The 17,150-nt window shown below is 38.5% G+C and overlaps 1 protein-coding gene across 10 annotated transcripts in view; it reads right to left on the bottom strand.

Annotated features, from left to right (window-relative positions):
* The window catches only part of DLG2 (discs large MAGUK scaffold protein 2), a 1,380,463-nt gene that overhangs the window by 11,369 nt on the left and 1,351,944 nt on the right, over nt 1-17,150 (bottom strand). For 8 of the 10 annotated variants that reach the window (XM_039231799.1, XM_039231801.1, XM_039231805.1 and 5 more), the window contains 4 exons: nt 7,976-8,026; nt 6,895-6,996; nt 3,983-4,155; nt 1,548-1,657 (listed from right to left, as the gene is read on the bottom strand). In XM_039231799.1, coding sequence (XP_039087730.1) covers nt 1,548-1,657; nt 3,983-4,155; nt 6,895-6,996; nt 7,976-8,026 — 436 coding nt within the window. Of the gene's footprint in view, nt 1-1,547; nt 1,658-3,982; nt 4,156-6,894; nt 6,997-7,975; nt 8,027-15,194; nt 15,237-17,150 lie in introns of all 10 variants that reach the window. The other 2 variants (XM_039231798.1, XM_039231803.1) reach the window with 1 other exon arrangement.

Here is a 17,150-nt window from a genome sequence, read left to right as displayed (position 1 = left end):
CTGGCTGATACCTTTTGCAAGTAACTGTTTCACCTCTGGGATTATGTAATTTCCTTTTCTTTGGTCTTTCCATGCACCCTGTGTTCCAGTCTCTGGTTCACTTCTGAACCTGGTCAAATGCTCTTAAGATCTCGAGGCCCAAATGGAAGCACATTTGAGCAAAGCTCTTACAACAGACAGACTGGCATTTTCTCTGTGGCCTCCTGGAAAAGGTAGTTTATGTCTTTTGTAATGATAAAATGGTTTTATTCCTTTTACTATAAAGTAACTTGGAATTTTTAACAGTTATAATAGCTACTATTTATTAAGGGCTCACCATATGTTAAAGACCAAATGGAGAGCTTTGCATTCATGATCATGTTTAACCTTTATACTAGCTGTGAGGTACACATTATTAATGTGCCTAGTTTAGAGGCGAGGAACTAAATCTGACAGAGGTCAAGCAGCTTGCCTGAGGCCACATAACTGATCAGAGGCAACAGGAAAAAATCACACCTAGCCTGACCCACTTTCAAGTCCCTGCTCATAGCCTCTTTGCTCTGCTACCTTTTTGGCTACCACAGCCTCCCATTTGTTTGAGAGTTGTCTAGAAAGCAATGCCAACAATTTCTATCAAATTGCCAGGGAAAATATGTTACTTTATAGTCAGGTTGTAAGTATTTGTCCAATTTGTTTACTGATATTTGAAGGAAGATATTTTGTCAGTCCTCTGAAAAATAAAAAGAACAATAAAAATATCTGAGTCATACACATTTGCCTGGTTCATAAACATGCACTGGTATGGAGCTATTGGTATGAGTTATAGAAGTGTTCCTGCCATGTTGCTAAGAAAACTCCCTTTTAAGGATAGTGGTCTATAGACATGAGATTTTAATTAAGAAATAAAAGAATTATCTGCTAGAACAAAATGAAATGTCAATAGTAAGGATCTAAAATATTGTGTGTTCCCTCTGGAAAAACCTACATGTTTAAAAAAATTTACTAATGGAACAAACGGAAGCAAAGATGATTGCTTCTTAGCATTTGAAAACCAAACTAAACCAAATCAAACCGAACCAAATCTACGTACCTTTTTAAAACAACAAAACAAGACAAGCCAAAAAAAAAAAAAAAAAAATAAAAAAAAACACACACACCACAAAAAATGGGAAATGGAAATAAAAAATCAAGAAACATTAGTAAAGACATGTTAGGGAATAACGAAAATTATGTCTCTAATGGTACCAAATCTACGTACCTTTTAAAAACAACAAAAAAAGACAAGCCAAAAAAAAAAAAAAAAAAATCACACACACACACACACACACACACATTGTGAAATGAAAATAAAAATCAAGAAACATTAGTAAAGACATGTTAGGGAATTACTGACATTATGTCTCTAATGGTTCAAAAACATTTAAATGTATTTTTTAGAAAGGAAATGCTTTAAAAAGTCAACAGTGGCACTTTTGACTTATGAGCATTTGTGATAAAGAGCTGTTAGCAATTTGCTGTGTCACGTGAAACAGGCAGCTGGGTGACAGCCTCCTGTGCCCTCCACTTACATGAGAGGTTCCAGAGATTTGGGCTTAATGAAGATAGCAATGGGATAGAGCTGGGCAACTTGTAACCGCTTGATAGCATTTCCTGACACGTCAAGTATACAGTGTTTGCCCTGGGAGAAAGAGAAGAAAAATATGGAGTTAATCCAGAAAGAATGATCATAAGTGAACCAAAACAAACAAACAAACAAACAAAAGTAAGTGTGTCTTAAAGGAAGGTAAGGGATACTGAATTCCTAGTGGTTGAAAAGGGGTCATTGCAAAACATAAATGAAAGTTGATATACATGGTCATCACTGAATGCTTTTGATAGCTCATATTTATTATTCCTTTACTAAGCGTCTGCCACTGGGGTAGAGATTTTACATGTGTTATCTCAGTTACCTTGATTTTGTTAAATAAATACCTGATGTTTCACAAAGAAGATATGTGGCATTATGTAATATGACTGGGTCCACGCTCATGAGCTGTCATAAACTATCTCTGAAGACAACTATCAATAAGAAATTCCCAAATCTATGAGGTAGGTATAATCAGCCATATTTTACAGAAGCTAATACTATGGCTTAGAAATAATATGTATCTTGCTCGAAGTCTTAGTGCTGGAAGAGCTCAAACCCCTGTCTTGAAGCCCTGACAGAATTCTTGGTTGGAATAGATACTTTGTTGCTTCACCCTGACGAACACTGAATTTGAAAGAATGGTAATTACATGAATTTGGAACAATTCCATAAACATTTGTTGAGTGCTTATATGTGTCCTGCCCTAGATATGCTCAATCTAGTATAGCCGAGGATAGACACATGAAGAGTTACTTTATTATATCTTAAGTGCTGAGAGAGAGTGTATGTACCGTGCATGTAAATTTCTTGTTTGTTAAATGAAAACCCTATTACATATAGCACACCTCATTTAACTTGGCTTCCACTGCAATGAGTGCTCAGAGCAAGGAGTTGCTTTATAAAGTATTTCTGGAAAAGTAGATATATTTGCCAAATATCATATTCTAACTCCTGGGGAGAAATGGCCTCATTACCCTGAGGCTAGAAGAACTTTACAAAAGAAGAGAAAAAACATATTGTGCAGATACGAACAGTCCTAAATCAATAACAGGGGATTAAAAACTCTCTATAATACCCACGTGAAAATGAACACACTCCAGTGAATACTTGAGCTCTTGTGGGAGAAACATACTAAGATGGTTCAACCCTAAATCTCTTAAGTAATTGCAAGTTTGCTATCTGTGAAATACCACAGCTAGACAAAATGTCTTAAGTGCTGCTTGATTATTCAATGGCCAGAACTTTTCAAGTTAACAGGGGCTGTATCTACATGTTCAAAGGGGAGAACAGATGCAACCATTAGGAAACTGGTTAGAAACAATATGATAAAGCTCGTAGAACCCAGCTTTTGAGAGAGAGGAAGAGATGCAGCTTACTTCCTGTATTCTCAGATTGACATTAAAATTTCTTCTTTAATTTTTATCAGTACATCAAAAGCTTTTATCAAATCAAATAAAAATCAACCCAACAAATACAAATTGTATAACAAATGTAATTAGTTCTCAATTCTTTTCTCTCATAAAACAAGTCCTCTGTGTTGACAGGAGATTAGGATTTCTCTATAGGTAGATTTTTTTTTTTTTTTTTTTTTGATAGAGCTTTAGCACAAGTAGGAGAGAAGGAGGAGAGATGGGGGAGAGGGACAGAGAATCTAAGCAGGCTCCACACCCAGTACAGAACGCAAAGTCGGGCTGAAACTCATGAACCATGAGATAATGATCTGAGCCGAAAGCAAGAGTTGGACACTTAACCGACTGAGACACCCAGACGCTCCTCTCTATAGGCAGTTCTTAAAGCCACATTCAAGTGCCTTCCTATCTGGTTCTCTCCTGAACATTCTCTTCTTTTCCAAGCCCTCGATACTACCAGTAAGAAAGGAATTGCATTATTCACACCCCCTCTAAGTTTGAATTTTTGCCAGCAGTAGGGTAGGCCCTAGCCCTCTTCATCTACCTACCCTTCCCCCAAGGGGGTCTCAACTTTTCAGTGAGATAAAACCTAACTCCTGCTAACAAAAACAATTGAGGATCCTGACCCAAACAACCAAGAGTAACAAAGCTTCCTTAACAAATTCAATGCTGTTTACAGGGACCAAAGATAAGTGAGTCAAGGACAAAGTAAATTTCCATAAACTTCAAGCTGTTAATTGCCTTAGGTTTATAACCCCTTCCTCCCCACAAGTCAGTCAGCATACTTTATTGAGATTAGAACAAAGATTAATGACCTTGCTCTAAAGCGATTCTCTGCTTAGAGGTCTTAAAAGGAATATTTAATCAAAATTTACACCTGCAATCAGGAAAGAGTAATGATCAAACAATGCAGTTTGCCACCCAGGAACCTTCTTTAGGGGAGGTGTAACATGATTGGTGAACATACCCTTTCTGCTACAAATCTCACAGATTGCACACTAGTTCCATATAAATTGTCGTTGTACTGGCCAGCTTCTATAAACTTGTGCTCTTGGATATCTTTCTCCATTTGTTCTCTGGAAATGACAAAGTGATAGTCTCTGCCATCCACCTCATAGTCCCGCTTTGGCCTCGTAGTATCTGTGTAAAACAAAAACAATAAAATTAAGGTAATTTATATTCATAAATGTCCTTTACAGTTATTTTCTTTACCATACCCTCCATACCCTCAATACAGATATACAAAAATGTGTAATGTGGAGGACCATGACATAGTAACAGTTACCAGTCGGCCTCCTACCACAAAAGTAGACAAAGTATATGGAACAGCCATTGTCAGGCATCAGATGGCAGGCAGTACAAGGCTGTGATCTTGAGAGAGGAGAAACCACGAGGGGAACTCTATATTCACTTTACCTCCATTTCCAAAAGGGAGGTCTAGGGGACACCAGAGTTCACTCAGAACTGGGCGTTTGGTTGAGAACCTGGAAAGGCCATAATCTGGAAGATTACTCTAGATTTATTCTAGATCCACCTTCACAAAGTGTGAAACCAAGGCATAACTGAAGAAGCTTATTTGCCAGTAAATTATTATCAGCCTGAATAAAAACATATTATTCTATAAAGAAAGATAACCAAATCTGGACTCTCAATACATAGTGACACAATGTCCAGGACACAATTACGGGACACGTGAAAACAAAAACAAAAACAAAAAACCAAGAAAGTGTGTCATGTAACCAGTAGGCAGAAAAAAATGGACATACAGTAAAAACATATTTAAGGATTTTTTTTTAAGTTTTTTTTTTAATATTTTTATTTATTTCTAGGAGAGAGAGAGAGACAGCGTGAGCAGGGGAGAGTCAGAGAGAGAGGGAGTCACAGACTGAAACAGGTTCCAGGCTCTGAGCTGGCAGTCAGCACAGAGCCCGACGCGGGGCTCTAACCCACGAGCCGTGAGATCATGACCTAAGCGAAAGTCGGACGCTTAACCAACTAAGCCACCCAGGCGCCCCCATATTTAAGGATTTAAAAAGACGTAAAATGAGATCATCACACTTAAAGTGAGACTAAAAGTCATCAACTCTAACCATGGTTAGAGGTGGTTAAACTTCTTGGTAAGAAGACAAGGGAAAACAATCTGTCAGTATAAATATGTTAAATATTACAGATGTTAAAATATTCCAGTCTTTGACTCAGATACCCTCTTCCTAGGAATCCATCTTAAAAAATTATCAAAGCTTCAGATATAGATTTACTCTTATAGATATTCATTATAGTAATTTATAAATATAAATAATAATTATAACATAATTACAATTAGTGAAAAGTAGAAACATCCCCAATACCCATAAATGAGGAATGATTAATTATGACATAATAATTTAAAATATTTATATAAAATTTTAAATACTTTGAAAATACTTTTAAGCCAAAAAAATTGTATACATCCAATGTGCACCCAATCAGAGGAGAAAATGTGTGTATAAAAAGAAGGAATAGGTAAAAATCTATGAAAATACTACCAATGATGTTATCTCTGGATCCTATGTGAAATTCTGTATTTTAAAAATTTTCCAATTTAACTTTCTTTTTAGCATTTTCCAAGTTTTGTACAATGAACACACATTAGTTATCATAAAATAGTGCTATTAAGAGAAAGAGCACAAGGTGGAGGGGAAAGTGGGAACGATGTTTAAAGACCATTTGGGTTTTTTCTTTCCAAAGTGGGGGAAAACACTGGAGGCTGCTATGAATGGAATAGGGTTTGACTTGATCGTTTCTGTCTGGAGCCCTTCTCAATATATGCTCTGTGGCAGGATCTCTCCCTAGAGTTCTTACTGGGAACAGTTTTATGACACACAGAGATCACCACAGCTCCCCTCTATGTACTCACTCACACCAACTCCTGATATTGTTAGGTATTCTGGGTGACATCCGCAGTGCTGAGGTGTACGAGACACTTCAAAGCATAAAAAAAGCTTAAAAATGTAGAGTGAAAAAAATGTTTGTTGGAATCAGAGTTAACAGCTCAATTATCTAATAAGTTGAAATTACCTGGTGACGGGGGAGGTTCTGTTTACACACACACACACACACACACACACACACACACACACACACACATATACACAGAAGGCCTCTACGCATTTCTATGTGACACAGGGGCAGTAGTGGGTGAATGGGAAGGTGTGGTGCATGGGAGGAGGTAGAGCAGATGGACCCTTAGGGGGCTACACTCAGAGGGACCAGAAGACCTGATGATTATCCATATGGACAAGAAAGCAGATTAAAGTCTCTAATGGCCTACAGGGTAGATTAAGATTTTATACACCTTCTTGTCTTCATTCTCTCAACACCTTAGACTGTTATCACACATGGAAAAGGCTGTTTTGTTTTGGGATTGACACAAGGACCTACGTCATCCTGAGATGATTTTAATATATGGCTTTGTTTCTGATCTCTCCTATTCTATGGGAAAAAAATGTTTCCGTGGCATTTCAATCAATTTATAAGAACATACTGATGACTATCAATAATCTTATGCTATTTATTTATTTATTTGTCTATCTATTTATTTATTCTTATGCTATTTTAAATGCTATGGGAGTTATAAAGAAAGTATTCATCTTGCCTTCTAGGGGATCACAGTCAGTTTGGAGAACATATTATACCCAGTAAATAACAATATATGGCAGCACTGATGAAAAGTGTTAAGCAGAGAAAATTATAAATAAGATGCTCAGATAAAAAAAGATAGATAATAGGCAACTGACAGCATTTGCATCAGTGGAGAGACCATCAGAGGAACAGAATTACACCTTATTATCTCAAAAGGAGTCAAGCTTTTTTTCTAGAAAGATGAGAAATGATACTTACGAGGCACACAGGAGCCAAATTTATCAGGGAATTCAGATATCAAGTCATCATTGATCCGATCCTTCATGGGACCCAGGATAATCACTGGCCGGGTATAGTTTACTGCAAAGAGGGAAGGGAAGATGCAAATGAGGAGAAAGACTTGGACATGACTGCAAAACTGTTCTGAGTGGGTGAGTGTTAAGGCAAAAATGCCAAACAGAACTGGTGAGGTCGTTACTTCATTGGATGAACTGCCCACACAGCCCTGCATGAGAAATTGATGTTTAACGTTCAGTACATTGGCTGTGCCTACTTTCTGGAATTTACCAATAGGGAAAAGCAACCGCAGTGTCTGTCAATGAAAAGAAACACTTGGAGGGGTTTAGCTTACACTCAGGTTTTGCCTGCACAATGTCAAAACAACTACTGAATTTATTCAGTTGAGTGGGAGAAAAAAATTTCCAAAGTAGCTGTTTGGCCATTGTTTAGATAATGACTTTAAGAAGCAATTGTTAGTATAATGACACCTTATGTTTTTATAATTTCTTTTCCTCAGCTCCAACTGCTCTCTATTCTCTTCTGGGGTTTTCCCAATTCTTTGTGTCATGAGGTTAGAAAGAACTCTAAAGTCCATTTGGTACAACTCCTCCTTCGATGCTTGAATTTTCTCTTCAATATCCTTGTCAATAGCCATTAGCCTCCCAGTAAAAGAAATGCAGGCTTCTGGAGCCACCCAGAAGACGGCTTGTATCTTAGGACAGGTCTGCTAGAAAGCCTTTTTCAATTCTGAGCAGACGTCAGTCTCCCAGGAGAGTTTATCCATTTGTCCTTCAGGTGGGGCTTTTTAGTGATTCGATGGGCTCCTTCCACTTAGGACCACTCATCTGGAGGGTGGCTCCAACCTCCTAGGACCTGTCACTGCCCATGCTTAGCAGGGAAGTTGTTTGATAATAGGACCAAACAGAGAGCAGAGTCTGGTCTGGGGACAGTGGAACATTCAGCAGAGTTTATCATCCTTAGTCCTTCCCTCTTTGACCCTATAATGATGTCACATGATGTGGCCTGGAAATCAGGAACCAGAGCATGCTGAGAAACTTACTTTCCTGCCTTGTGACAGGCTCATAAGAAAGAATGAAGTCTTCTTGCCCTCCTGAGAAGAGAAGAAAGGAAATTACAGTGAACTAACAACCAGTCATATACCACATACCACAGCTACAAGCCCTGCTCTGAAACACAGGAAACAGACAAGGTTCAGGGTTCATTTACCTTGTTCTCTTTCCTTGAACCCTCCCCCCAATCCCTTCGTCTTCATAAAACTCTTTAGCACTATTATACTATCATGTTATCAATGGTCATAACTCTAAGCAATGACTGAAGGCTAACTGCCTGCAGTTCAGCAGGGCAGTGACCTATAAGACTGCCTTCTGTCTGACACTGAGGAAGTGGATCCCCTATTACTTATAATGAAACCATTCAGTTCGAGAAGAGGGTCCATCCAATAGTGTGCTGCCACATTATCAGATTTCCTGGACTTGATATTTCGTCTTCTATTTAATTTCCCAAAAAAGCACATTGTTCAAAAGCAAGTGTCTGGTTGGTTCACTTATGTTGCAAACACTTCATCAGCATATACCACAGGACACTGAAGACTTTATTGCAATGTTAATTCATTAGGAGAATGCTGGATAGTTCAAGAAGATAAAAAATTGAGGAGGCTCCTAAATCACTGATTAGAATCACTCCTAAACCTAGCCTTAAAACTTTGGAAAGAGAACTAAGTAAGAATGTAATAAAAGTGTCAGCCTCTCCAATGACATTTACTGCAAGCCTTCTAATTCACAGAGGGCCTCAAGTCAACAAATGACCATGGAAAGTTCATTGGTTTTAGGCAATTATTTTTTCAAACATCTGTTTTACCCAGGTGATGAACTGGGCATGAGATTAGACTGGTTCAGCTGTGAACCCAGAAGGGTCTATTCTTCCTTCTCATTAGGCCCAAGACCGATTGCCTTTTGATACCAAAATAATTTAGGGCTATTGGAAAGGACTTCCTGTATGCTGTTCTATAGAGGAGGGTTTTAGGAGGTGTTTTTCCTGAACAAAGGGCAGTTCAACTCATTGCTTTCCCTTCTCATCCCCCTTGATACATATTCCATCTGTCAAAGTCATGTGCTCCTCCTTTAATAGCCATAGCATCAGGAAAAGTGAGTTAATTTCATAAAAGGTATTAATGTTATGGACAGTTTTGGTAATGACAACTAATTTGGGGGAAATTAGGCAATATAGGAATAAAGCTGTGAATTATAAATGTCTTCCCTGGAGATCAGGTAGCTGGGATGGTGTAGGGGGTTGAGAGTGTTCTTACTTTTTCAAGTGTGAGAAACGGCACCAGGCCAGAGTCATCTCTCTTCTCACTGTCAAGAAAGCTTGCTCTGAGAATGGCACTGTGAGGCTAAACTACTTCCTCATGACATGGGGAATGAGCCTGACATGCCTTCTCAGTGACATCTACTCATGGCTGTTCCAGGGATAGTCAGGGACTTTTCCATACCTGGGCATGGGTTTGATATGTGAGGAGTCAGGTTACAATTATTATTTTTTATTCAGGAAAATATGATTCCTTTTAAATAAACTAAACAGCTGAAATTTACACAGTCTAGGCCAAAAAATAATGAAAGTGATTGACTTCAGTTGTCTAAAGGCTGAGATAGGGAGAGGTCATAGGAATTCAGAAGGTAGTGTTAAAATGGTTGGGGACCAAGTATACCTTTGGGGATAGCAACATGGAGACTAGTACTGCAGCATTAGACTGTAACTTTACTGGGAAATCTTTATGGAATGATTAACATGTGAGAGGAGAATCCTGACCACAGGATAACCAAAGGTTTTAAACATTAGGAGATACTTATGCCTCTCTACTAGACTAGGAACTCCATAAAGGCAAGAACTGGGTTTCATTTACCATTGGGTCCCCAGTGCTCATCAAGGAAAAAAAAATGTCAATGAATTTGCATCCTGATTTTAGTGGTAGGAAATGGGATGAGTAATGAGGCCAAAGATAGGTTTTACTTTATGTTTCTGTCTGTATGCTTTCATTTTAGGAAGTATGGTTTTCTCAAAATAAATATAACACGTCATGTTCCCACAGGAATCTTTTTCCAATGTCCTTACGGATCATTCTGATGGGACATTCTAAAGGCAAACCTTAAATAAGACATTTGGTGTCAGGATGTTGCATTTGTGATTCAGAAAACTAGGACAAAGCAATACGACTTTGATTAACTTTGTTAGAGAGTTCTGTAGTTCTTTTGTTTATCCATTGCTTTTTGGTTTACTGTCTAACTTACAAAAGGCACTGGTTCTTGTCCAGAGCAGGAAATCTGGCCGATAGCAGTGACAGCATCCTTCTGTCAGGGCCTGTCCCAATTCCAAAGACCCTGTGCCAATCAGGTACTATGTTAGGAAGCCTGCAGGGAAGCTCTCATGGATGGGATTATGTAATAGCTGTGATTACAGCATCTAAAACCAATTTTTACTTTCATGTGTGGGAATGAAAAGGCCTACGGGGAATGTGAAGGAGACTAAGGGAAGGAGGAATAAAAAGTCACAGCAATAAAGGAAAGATAATTCATGTCTGTATGGTCATAAAGGGCTTTCACACCTATTGCCTTCTCTTTTTCACAGCCATTTCTGTTGAGGTCGGTGCTCTAATGATCCCCATTTTACAGATGAAGAAGCTGAGGCTTGAGGTGTTAATGGGGCTTGTTTCCTCAGTTACTAAGTAGTGGAGTCAAGTTTTAGAACGACATCTTTTTTTGACTCCTCAAAGAGGTGTGGAATTTTCTGTTGGGATGGGGATGAAAGGGCAGACCTTACCAATGAACAAAGAATGGGTGGCAAACTTAGGAGCTGAATCCAGTCCGAGTTACTTGGAGGCCATAAGGTGCTCCATCTATAAACACCAACTGTTTTTTTGTTTTTTGTTTTTTTTATGCTGCTGTGTGTCATCTTGGTACAATAGTCATCCTTAGTAGTTTTTCTATTTTTTGCTCAGGAGATGTTGGCACTTAGAAATAACAGCTGACAAAAAGGTACAAACTATTACTTGGTCTTGTTCTGGCAAGTGCATGGCTGAAAGTGGGAGAGCAGCACAGTGCTGTGTGCAGAGAGCTGCAGCTGTCAGGGAGTCAGCAGAGGCCTCTGGTAACAGTCTCTGTGAGACCCTTTGTGTTTAAACTGGAAGCAAGTCACTATTAGATGGACTCAGAGTAAGACCTTCAGATTTCCTTATGATCGAGAGAAGCAAGGTGGTGTTCTCTGGGCATTTTTGGAAACTAAAAAAAATGACAGGAAAGGCAGTACACTTAATATTCCAAACTTAGTGTGTAGTGCCTGCACTTGATGATTATTAAAAATAAGTGAGGTTCTTAGAGGTATAGAACATTAGTGCTAAGAAAGGGTTTGGGGCTCGTGTGATTCAGAGATGGCAAGTATGGAGCATGTGGTGTCACTCCCCATTTTATGCCCTTGATAAGCATCACAGATTGATCGTTGCCCACATTACTGCTGGGCTTCAACTTGGCCTCCATAGTTGTCAATACAGTTCTTCTGGCAGTATTACCCATTGGTCAGAGTTGGGATTTTGGTTAAAATCTGCTTGCCATCTCTGCTGTAACTCAAGCTACTCAGTTTATATAAGAGAGAACTGATGTTCAAAGATGGGTGATTTCTTCAAGGTCACATAGTGAATTGGTGGTTCTGGGTCTCCATAGGAGTTCAGAAGATTAAATCAGTCAATGTACATAGAAAACCAGGCTTAGTGCACAGTTAATGCTATATAAATGTTTCTGCTGGTGTTAATTTGGTAGGTGGTATGGAATAGTTGAAATGTACTGGATAAAACATAAAGAGGCTTGGATTACAAACTATATGGCAGAGTGACAACAAATGGAATTCAGAAGTAAAATCTCTTCATAGGTCTTTTAATGCTATCATATTATGCTGCCTCTTGAAGCTTTAGCTTCCTCATCTGAAAAATGGACTGGTAATACAAGACATGTCTCACCATTTTATTGCAGAAATCAAATAAAAAATAGATAATAAAAATTGCTTTATAAAGGCCAAAGAACTAGAGGAAATATAAGGGCAATCCTTGAGCAGAGTGGAGAAAGGAGAAGAATATTGGCATTATTTTGATAAATTCCAGTGGAAAAGTTTTGGGTCTCCTCATATCAGCACTCAGTTCCACTCAGATCATTTTTTCAAGGCTTGTGTTTTGAAAATCCTGCTTAACTAATCAACACCAATAGGTTAGAAAGATAATCATCAGTTCTCCTGTACCCATGATGACATAAAGAACTTTATGAGCTTTGAGGAAGGCAGGTCTCAGCTGTAGAGACTTACAGTCTTCATTATGCCTACATGGTCTTTATTGCATTCTAATACAAGGATGTTTGAAAGCTAAGATACAAAAACCACAACAGATAGAAGCCTGCACTGTACTACTTTGCTGGCAGAGAGAAATCTGGAATTAGTCCTAATTAAGAGAGTTTCAAGGGGGTCTTTTGCAGAATTTCACAAGGTGCGGTGTAATTAACTGCATTATAGCTAGTGCTCAGTACAGTTGGACTTTGAAAAATTCTCTTTTTTTAAAATAATGCTTGAGATGGTGCAGGAAAGGTCTGAGCTGTTTATTAGACACTGAGGTTTGTGTGCGTGTGTGTGCATGTGTGTGTGTATATCTCGGGAAATATATGAGGCTTCACTTAAGGCTACCACGACATGTAATTCCAGGATGCAGTGTGAATGGAGCTTCTGGGGCTATGAGACATCCTGGTCTGGGACTTTGTTTTTTGACCACTAACCATTTTTTAAAGCCACTGTGTCCCGGAGTGGACACAGAATGGTTCTAACAGTAAAAAATAATACCTGGACATCAGTAGAAAAGGGTCTTTCTAGTATTTGTTTATACTACTATTCATCAAGTGTAAGTTAGTCAAAATTACAGCAAACCTCAGGAATTCAATAGAAAAATGCAGCCAGACTTTCACCCTAGAAGTTGTTGCACTTTGTGCATTTTGTTGTTGTTTATTTGCGTGCTGAGTTCTAGAGTTGGTTGAGATTCATACTGGCTCTCATAGTGCCTTTGAAGAGAGCATAACATATGGTAGATGCTGAATGAATAAATGAACAACCCTCTATAATTCCTCATATTTCCATCTTGGAGAAAGACATGTTTTTTTCCCTCTAAGCTACAACAAAGGCTGTTATTACTTTCATTTGTTTGTGAAGAAAGCAATCTGAGTGGCTGATCTGTAACCTCAGATGAGACCCAAACCAACATAGATTGTTGGACTCCACATTTGCTCTCATACTGTCATAGAGTCCAGTTCTAATTCTCCTCTCTTCTCATAGATTATTCAAGCTGCTTGCAAGTGCTTCTTTTATTCACTCAGTAAATATTTATGTGCACCTACTATTTGATAATGAAGACTTATTGATGTGATCTTAGACCATCACTACCAAAAGCTTGTGAAGCAGCTGAAAGCCTTGGACCAATTTTTCTAAGTAAATAATTCTGGGAAGAATATTCCTACCCCTGAAAGAGAAAAGAGGGGTCCCTAAAATACTCTAAGAAGGATTTCCAGAGAAAAGCATAGTTCTTATATCTACTTTCTACAAAAAGAATTGAAAGGAGAAGGTATGATGTTTCCCCTATCTATACCTGTGAGTACAGAATGGAAGTACAATACTTAAAACTGATTATCAGATGAACTAGGGCCATTGGTCCCGTGAAATCCAATACATAATTTATATTTTTCCTTATACTAAATTGAGGGTGCCTCATGTGTCAGGAAGGCAATTTTTGGTCACTTCTTGGCCTCGTTTCTTTTTGTTTGAAAATAAAATGAAGGGAAGGGGGAGGCAAGTGTTTCGCCAATTTGGGAAAATCGTAAAATTTCAAGAGTGGGAAGAATGGAAAAACGTTAAGGATCATCTTGAGAACAAGAACCCTTTGACTCCTTTCACCAATAAGACTTGTCATTGGACATCTTGGAATTGGAAGAAAATTAGTGGTTCTAATGTTATTTAATTGATTAAGGGTATCTGTTTTCATTTCGTCTGCATTATGTTTCATCCTCCTCCACTGGCCCCTCCCTCCATCTGCCACTTTTCTTCTTTTGCTACCAATCTGATTCTACGAAGGCTTTCTCAAAATCCACATTGAATTTGTCATATTCCTTGAATACCAGGGGGCACTCTACCACAAAAAAAGAGGCATGGTTTTATTAAATACCATGCTGTCATGGAAGAACAAAAATAAAAAGTCTTTCAATTTTAATTAATACACCATTCAAGGGGGGAAACCCAACCAATTTCTGTCTTGGTTGCTGTGGATCATTTGTATTGGGCCTGTAGTTTTTTAATATCCTCAGTAATTGCTTTTGAGTAAGCCCATTTTATGAAGGAGGAGAAATAAATATTATAGAAGTTGTGAGGATCCCAGTAATAATATGTACCTATGTTAGTCACCAAAAACCGGGAAGAGGTGGTAAGAAACCACAAGAATGCATCATAGGGATTGCTTGGTGTTTGGTGAATATTTTTATACACTAAGCAAATGGCTTGAGGTGACTAGAAAAAGACCAGAGATAATTTTTAGTTACCTACCTTTTCAGAAAGTTAAGCTTTCTGATCCAAGATTTGCTAACTTAAAAAAAAGTGAGTTCCTTCAACATTAGAGGATGAAACTTTTTCATCGCTTCCCAACCATCAAGAAAATAAAGTTAGATCTATCAGTCTTTACCTTAAAATAGTAGTCAGGGAGAGAAGAGATATAAAAGTTCACACTCAATTAAAAAGGAACACAGTAATTTCTCAAGCTTTCTCTTGCACAGGGGAGCCAGAAAGAAAGAAAAAGGCAAAATGAGAAGGAGAATCAAACCTTGATGACTTTTCATCCCTCCTGCAGGGAGTTTTAATTATTTTAGGGGGTAGAAGGTCAAAGTCCACCAGGTTGAACTCCCCTCGCCCCTCCTCCCCCCCAGAAGTGCATCAGCAGGCCACAGCCAACCGAGGCTGGAATTGTTTATTAGAAAGACTGCTACTGCCTGCACAGATCACAAAAGAGTCCACAGATGGCCCTAGTGTCTTTTGTATCTTTCCACATCAAAAGACGATTTCATTTCAAGCCATTTGCTTTGGATGAGGATGATAAAGGGCAGCAACTGGAACACAACAGCAAAAATCTGAAATGACCACCACAGGCAATGGAGCAATTGCAAAGAAAAGAACCACAAACCAAAGCAATAACTTACGGTAGCTACTTTCGCTATCGCTGGCATTAGAAGAAACATGTTCTGCAAGAACAGCACAGCAAATTAAAGAAATACCAAGCATTGGAGAGCAGCCAGAACGCGAAGGAATACATTCATGCATGGCTACTACAAGTGTAAGCGGAAGGCAAGGGAGAGGCTGCAGAAGAGACAGCATTAAGAAAACTCCGATAAGATACCAAAGATGAAAACTTTATCTCCATTTCACAGGAAGCGGCTACTTGATTGCTATGGCTTCTTTTTAGTAAACAGGAAAGTATCTTTAATTACAAAAAATGCATAATGTCCATCTAAGCACTTTTCTTTTTATAAATACGTTAGCCCTATTCATATGGGCCTGATTTTCCAGCTTCCTGTTACAAAGGTCAATGTGTCTCAGTTGGACCGTTTCCTGACTCTTGAGTTCAGAAGCTTCTGGCGTGTAGACACTTATCTTACAAGCTTTTTGTTTCTCTATTTTAGCCTTTAGGTATTTTGCAGGAATATTGTATTTCAGATTGCCAACTGATCCCTGGAATCCCTTGAAATTTATTTCTATGTAGATGCTTCATAAACTAATTCTCAGGATGAAAAGGGACTGTTGAAGATTTTTCCTGCTTCAGTGAGTGAGGAGAAAATCTTGGAGGAAGAAATGAGTCACTGAAAAATGGCTTTAAGACTCAGTTCAATATCTTCTTGATTTTATTTTAAAGACTCTTGCTTGGATAGCTATTAGGTTCTGGAGGAATGAAACAGGCAGGGGATCAATGGTCTGATACCAAACACAGGTCCTGGCATGAAATATGCTTTTAATTCATGTTAAATAACTCGCTTGTACACTGATACTTTAAATTGTTTTTAGTTTTTGTTTTTCATAAAAACACAGGTTAGGGACCTGGTTGGCTCAGTAAGTTAAGTGTCCAACTTTGGTTCAAGTCATGATCTCATAGTCTGCGGGTTCGAGCTCAGGATCAGGCTCTGTGCTGACAGCTTGGAGCCTGGAGCCTGCTTTGGATTCTGTGTCTTCTTCTCTATCTCTGCCCTGCTCATGCTCCGTCTCTGTCTGTTTCTCTCTCAAAAATAAACATTAAAATTTTTTTTTTAAAAACCCCAGAGGTTAGCTGATATAACAGGTATGTAAATGTCAGATTTAGAGCTTATTTCCAAAAATCATATCATTTGTATTCTGTATTAAGTTATAGAAGATAAATATTCATTAAGTTATCAAGTTCTTTGTATATCAGGTTAATTAAATGAAGAATATGTGACTGACTTCTGATGCTCATCAGGCTTTTTAAAAGTGGTAACTGGGGACGCCTATGTGGCTCAGTCGGTTAAGCGTCCAACTTCGGCTCAGGTCATGTTCTCGCAGGTCGTGGGTTTGAGCCCCACGTCGGGCTCTGTGCTGACAGCTAGCTCAGAGCCTGGAGTCTGTCTTTGGATTCTGTGTCTCCCTCTCTCTCTGACCCTCCCCTGCTTATGATATCTCTCTTTCTCTCTCAGAAATAAATAAAAAATTTAAAAAATGTGGCAACTGTTGGACATTTTTTGAAAAGGAAATAATATAGAACATTATTCTCTCACAGTAAAAACGTGCTTTAAAGATATATATTTTTTAATGTTTATTTATTTCTGAGAGAGAGAGACAGCATGATCAGGGGAGGGTCAGAGAGAGAGGGAGATACAGAATCTGAAGCAGGCTCCAGGCTCTGAGCTAGCTGTCAGCACAGAGCCTGACGCGGGGCTCAAACTTACGAACCGTGAGATCGTGACCCAAGTGAAGTCAGACACTTAACCGACTGAGCCACCCAGGCGCCCCTAAAAGAGTGCTTTAAAATGTATTTGGTGTTATAGATTTTCACCAATTGGATGGATTGTTCTTGCTTTTTTTTTTTTTTTAGCTTTATTGAGGTGTAATTGACAGATAAATTGTAATACATTTAAAGTGCGCAATGTGAT

Source organism: Hyaena hyaena, unplaced genomic scaffold (genome assembly GCF_003009895.1).
Source record: "Hyaena hyaena isolate Hyena2069 unplaced genomic scaffold, ASM300989v1 scaffold_59, whole genome shotgun sequence".
Taxonomy (NCBI): domain Eukaryota; kingdom Metazoa; phylum Chordata; class Mammalia; order Carnivora; family Hyaenidae; genus Hyaena; species Hyaena hyaena.
The sequence above is the reverse complement of the archived record's forward strand: the minus strand, read 5'-3'. Positions and strand labels throughout refer to the sequence as shown.